At 40.7% G+C, this 6,000-nt stretch overlaps 1 protein-coding gene and 1 long non-coding RNA gene across 5 annotated transcripts in view; one reads left to right on the top strand and one right to left on the bottom strand.

Annotated features, from left to right (window-relative positions):
* Positions 1 to 737: 737 nt before the first annotated feature.
* LOC125620128 lies at positions 738 to 5,829 on the bottom strand. Its single transcript, XR_007351706.1, has 3 exons — positions 5,359 to 5,829; positions 4,995 to 5,112; positions 738 to 2,996 (listed from the first exon to the last, which is right to left on the bottom strand). It is a non-coding gene; the product is annotated as an uncharacterized LOC125620128 (long non-coding RNA).
* The window catches only part of Znf326 (zinc finger protein 326), a 38,475-nt gene continuing 38,300 nt past the window's right edge, over positions 5,826 to 6,000 (top strand). For 2 of the 4 annotated variants that reach the window (XM_015500898.2, XM_048814481.1), the window contains exon 1: positions 5,826 to 5,984. In XM_015500898.2, coding sequence (XP_015356384.1) covers positions 5,969 to 5,984 — 16 coding nt within the window. In that variant the 5' untranslated portion in view covers positions 5,826 to 5,968. The remainder of the gene's footprint in view (positions 5,985 to 6,000) is intronic. The other 2 variants (XM_015500899.2, XM_048814482.1) reach the window with 2 other exon arrangements.

Below are 6,000 nucleotides of genomic sequence, written 5' to 3'. Positions count from 1 at the left end.
CCCACCTTAACTATGTCTCCACAATAGTAAGTACAGTATTTGACTAAAGACAACTTTTAATAGATACTAGTCATTAATAAATACAGCATCTTATTTTATGTCAAATACATATTTTCTATTATCAAAGTGCTCAAGAAATTTGGAGAATGTAGAAGAATAAAACATGCCTGTGTATAGAAAAGGTCATTACAAATAGAATCACTATTCATGTTTTGGATTTTTTTTTCTATTTTATTTCTATACTTTATCTTTTAAAAAATTTTTAACATAGCAATGATCCAATTCCATATGCAATTCTGTATTTTCCTTTTCAAAATTTATCATTCTAATAAATAAGCATTTTGCATTGTTTCATGCTTTCAAAGTCATCTCTAAAAATGAAAGCTAATGAAGGCAAATGGGAACATTTATATTTATGATTACACTTTAATAGAAATACAGGTACCTGCAGAACATAGGCCCACATGAGTATTCTCTACCATAGTGTTTATTTGAGAACCTTCAGATCACCAGAATCTAGAACTTGTGTCCAAATTCTGTTGTTTACATTTGGTGTATGGTGCCCTCTACTGGCTATTCTAGGACTGTGCCCTTTTCTGTTGTAAACTATATCATCGGGAAGGACTCTACAACTGGTTTAAATTGCATACCTTTGTGTTTAAATGTTATATGTCTGTATTTTTATTTCTAGATATTGCCTTAATGTATAATGGAACTATATAAATACAGGATCTGGCTGTAGGTCTTTTTATTTTTTATTTATTCAACACACATCAACAACCTACCATGTGCCAGATATGCTTCTAGGGGTCTGGCGATACGAAGATGAAATCTTTGCTTTCATGGGGATCATTATTTGCTGGGAAAAACAGGGCCAAGTGGGTTGACCTGTTCAACAAGACTGGGACATCCAAACGGAAGAACTTGATTTCTTGTAGACCCCAGTGCAGTTGACAGATGTCACAGCCAGCTTGCTTTCAATTTACTTGGACAATTAAAATTTGTGGCAGACTAAAACACATTAGTAGTATAAAACGAATGGCAGTAAATCATAGTTTTAACTGAATCCCTAAACGAAAATTAACCTCATTTTCCAAAAAGAGCATACTTTATATAATATGTAGCTGAGACAGGAAAGTAACTGTTACATTTTGAAAGCACCTGTGCATTTGGAACTTCACCCTGCTTTCTTGGGAAGGAAATTCATACAAAGCTGTTTGGTTTTTCTAATTTGAGGAAGGCCTGGAGCATAGGGCAAAGCATTCATGATCACTTCTTTTCCTAAGTAGTTCTCTTTGACCACATTATGCAGAATGATGTGAAACCATCGGTCATTTCTTTTTTAAACCTAGGACTCTGATGATGATATTGGGTCTACAAGGTTGGCTTCACATACCAATAGACCTATGCCTGACTGTATAATATTTATCATGAATACGGAGCGTGTAACTGCTTGTTGTGTACTTTTGGGTAGATTATTTGACTTCTCTTCAGTTTTCCTCCTTTGAAAAAGGGTACAACCTACTTCATTGTAAAGATCAGAAATAAGGCACATAACAGGGTGTTCATCAAAATTTCTGGAACACAATTAGCTGCTCAGTAAAGCATAGTAAATACTTCAAAATGATAGATATACAAGTTTGGATTCTGGAACCAGCCTGGCTGGGCTGGAATCTCTGCTCTACCCTTTATCAGCTGTGTGACGTTGGGCAAGTAGCTTTACCTGTCTTGGTCTCAGTTTCCTCACTGGTAAGTTGGGGATGTTATTAGCCACTGCATCATAGGGTTTTTCAGGTGGCTAAAATGAGTTAATATATGTAAAGTGCCTTTAAAAGCATATTTATATTATAGGGCTTAATAATGGTTAATTATTTTTATTGCTATTCCTTTCAACTGGCAGAGATTCCCACACCTTTTTGAAGTTCTATATTAAAACCTGGGAGAAACACCTTGTCATATGTATAAAACACATTCCACCGCACACCATCATACTAGTTGATTTCAGTTTTCCATTGTATGGCCCTGTAACCAACTCTCCTTTGATAAGTCCTTCGAGTCTTCAGTGGGAATTACTTTTAAGTTTGACTGCTTTGCTGTAAGACAGTAATTCTTAAGTCTTGAGTTTATTCCTTAACTGTTTCTGGATTCCATAAAGAACATGGGAATAATAATTACTTGGAGGCAAAATAGGAAAGCATTGTGAAAACTGGTCTCAACTCTACTGTTACTCTCCAAAATAATTGTATAATGTAGTAGTTTCCTTTTTCCTTTCTTTTGCTTTTTGGTGGTGCTGGGGATTGAATCCAGGACCTATGTACATGTGACACAGGCACTCTACCAACTAAGCTATATCCCCAGCTCCAATGTAGTTTTGTGCAGATGAATCTCTGGGCAACCAATTTCAGACAAGTCTTTTTCTCAGTAGTGATTTAGCGAATGCTCCTCTCCCTCAACATATGTAGTGTCAGTGTGCTATGTATAGGCCACCTAAAGGGCACAAAGAAGGGTTTTCACATTCAAAAAGGATAAGCAAGGAGCTACAGAAAGATATAACTAGCTCACTCACTATAACAAGAATCCAACTGTGAAACTGCTAATAAGGTTACATAAAGTGAATGAGACTCTGATTGGGGAGAGGTTTAAAAAGAGGCCACATTTATAGTGAACCTAAAACACAGAAGGAAGCAGCAAGTTATCTCAGCAATAGCAGCAAGGTATAATTTGAGCAAAGGCACAGAAATGTGAAAATACAGAGTTTGTTCAGGGAACAGCTGATGGTGCTGGTTGTTGAAACAAAAGTTATATAGGCAGAAGGGTTAAGAGTTGAGGAACAAAGTTCTCTGTGTCCTCAAGGAGTCCATTTAGTGAGTTCTTTTCAGGTTCGGGGGTGGAGCTTCTCTGACAACTCCCTCAGGAACAGGTCCTACGTGGGACCTCTATTTCCTCCTTGTCCCTGCAGTTTGTTTTTGATCTCAGCCCCCATATCTTTTGCTACTCTGCAAAGTAAAAAACAAAACAAAACAAAAACCCTCTTTTATTTTTCCCATTAGACTTTGTTGCTCTGGGATTTATGAACCTGTTACTCGTTGTAATTTTGTATGTTTATGTCTTGGGCTGGGAATTGATCCCAGGGCTTTGTGCATGCTAGTCAAGTGCTCTACAACTGAGCCACACCTCCAGCTTCCACCTGTTGTAAATTATATGAAAAACAAAATGGCATATGACTTTGTACAAAAGATTGAGATCTTAGGGTAAAAGTGTGTGAGTCTAGCAAAGTGGGAATCAGGTAGTCCCGTTTAGACTCTCCACAGTAGGGGTGGTAGGGGTGAACAATGACAATGAAGTGAGAAAATGATGCTTGGCATATAGGTGGTGCTCAATTAGTATTTGTTGAATAAGTGAGTCAAGGAAAAACTTGATGGCCTCTTGTGCATTAACTGCAAGGTATCTTTGGGGTATGACCATCTGTGAAAGAACATTTCCTATTTGGGAAAGAGGAAGAAAGGGGCAAAGAGCTATATGTATCCTGGCTGTCCATGTGATTATGGCCAGGCTTCCTCTGGAGTTAAGAATTCCTTGTCTGGCAGTTTTCTTTTTCAAGGGAGATGGGTATGTGTGTGTGTGTGTGTGTTACATAAAATATAGTGACCCAATGTTTATTTCCTTCTAGTCATGGTAAGATCTGAAGATTTTAGGTTATAAGACCATTCCTTTACCAGAGGAAGCTGTGGGTAAAAATGAAAACAAGAAAAAGATTTAAAAACAGGGAGTGGAGAGCTCAATTTTACTTGGCAAACATGTGTTTGGTACTAAGGATACAAGAAGACTTTTAGGGGGGTACTGGGGATTGAACTGAGGGTCTCATATGTGTTCATCCAGTATTTTACCACTGAGCTATATCTCCAGCCCCAGAAGACTATTCTATAAATAAAGAGCTTTGATTGTGGAAAGTTGTAACACCAGAGTACTTGATGCATGGGAGACAATGCTGTAACAGAGAGCAAAGCCACCAGCAGCAGCCGCCCTTATAGGTTTGTTGGGAATGCATACTCTCTGACCTCATCTCAGACTGACTGAATGTGAATCTGTTTTAACAAGTCCGTAGGTGAATAACTTGCATAGTAATACTTGAAAGGTGCTGACCAAGAGGGCAGGGATGATGTCTGGAAATGTTTCCTAGAAAAGGTAAATCCTGAGCTGTGTTTTGAGGATGCCTTGATTTAACCAGGTGATGTTCCAAGGAGAGACAACAATGTGAGCAAAAGTTCAGTAGCATAAAAAAGCACAGGGATGTTTTGGAAGCCAGTAGTCTAAAACTGCTAATTAAAAGGAATAGTGTGGGAGAGAGAAGGGGGAAAATAAAGGGAGATAGTGGAGGTCAGGCTGTGGCCAGATCTTGCTGCACATGTTCTAGGTTAAGGAGCTTTGACTAGACTTAAGCCATGCTAGAGATGTGTAATGACATGTTCAGGTTTGCTTTTAGAACACTGCAGGCTGAGGAGGCTGAAAACAGGAGAGGCTGAAGGACAGAGAAATTAATTAGGAAGCTAAGGCAATAGATGCATACAGAGATAATGAGAGTTTTAACTCAAGTAATGGTAGTGGGGATGAAGAGGAGGGGACAGCTTTAAAAAACTTTAGGAGGTAATGAATAGATGAAAGACTTCAGTATGGATTGGAGGTGGGAGGCTGGGAGAAGACTGAGTGTTAACTGGATGACTCGCAGCCTTCTGGCAGGTATTAGTGGGTGGTTGCTCATGATGCCACTAGTAGATGAAAGAATAAAGGAGGATGAGCAGGTTTGAGGAGGGAAATTATGAGTTCAGTTTTAAAAATGCTCAGCTCAGGTGAATAGAAAACATGTACAGGAGGGGTAAAAAGAAGAAAACAAATAATGGGTGGAGAACAGGATGAGTCAATCAAGGTGGAGAAGGAAAATGATGAGAAGGAAACAATGCTTTGTTCAGATATGGAGCTACAGTAATAATACATACCTGCGAATTTTCCTTCCAATTCACTTCCAGTTCAAAGGAGGCTGCCCGCTTTGACTAAAGCAAAGTCTCATTGGTGGTTTCCTATGTGGTGATGAATTCATTGTTGCCACCATTTGCTCTGTGGGGAAAAAAAGTTTCTAACGTGAGGTTCAAGACATTCCAGGGTCAGAATCACCAAAACAGCTGCCCCCCCCCCCCATATTGCCCCATGGGTAACTTTGCTTATGTCCCTAACACTGTTTCCAAAGTGGCAATAATACAATACTAATATATGTGTGTGTGGGTTTGTGAGGGCCATTCAAGTTCTGAATTACTCGTGCCACAAATCTAACCCTGAGAACTTTTACAGTTCTTTTAATTGCACCTTAAAATTCAGAATCATTTGGACTATTTCCATAATTGTTTTCTGTTCAGTAATCTGTTCTTCTGCGCACGTTCCAGACTTCTGTGTCTCCAAGGCAGAAACTTGAGAAGTACTTAAAAATTTTTCTGATCGGTCATCACTAGCCAATAAAAAGCAGAAGGTTGGCGCGTGGTTTTATTAGTTCGGGCAGGAGGAAGGTGTTCCCACCAGATCCTTTCGCTTTTGCCAGGTTCAAACATGGCGGGCCACAGCCAGCCCTTCCAGAACACTCAGCTCACTTTCCAGCAATCCCCTCCAGTCTTTGGCGCTCCTTTTTCACCTTCCGTCACACTCGGTAGCTCAGGGTGTTTAGAGCATGACAGCGACCCTGCTTCACGCCCCACGCAGAGGCCCGCCCATCACCCCGCGCCAACCAATCGCAGACCGCGCTGCTGCGGCAGGCAGCGCAGGCCCGCCCCGCCCCCAGCCTCGCAGTGGCCTGCGGCTTCCCTGTCCGGTAGCGCCGCTTTTGGTCGCGTGAACTGGTCTAGTGGGACGGTGGGTCGCGAGCTCTTGCTGCGGGCTGCAGCTCAACTATTCCCGCCGTGGTCGTCAGCCCGGAGCCTCCGCCATGGACTTCGAGGACGGTAAGCACCGCCTCGG

Source organism: Marmota marmota, unplaced genomic scaffold, assembly GCF_001458135.2.
Source record: "Marmota marmota marmota unplaced genomic scaffold, marMar, whole genome shotgun sequence".
Classification (NCBI taxonomy): domain Eukaryota; kingdom Metazoa; phylum Chordata; class Mammalia; order Rodentia; family Sciuridae; genus Marmota; species Marmota marmota.
This window is presented reverse-complemented; position numbering and strand designations above follow the sequence as displayed.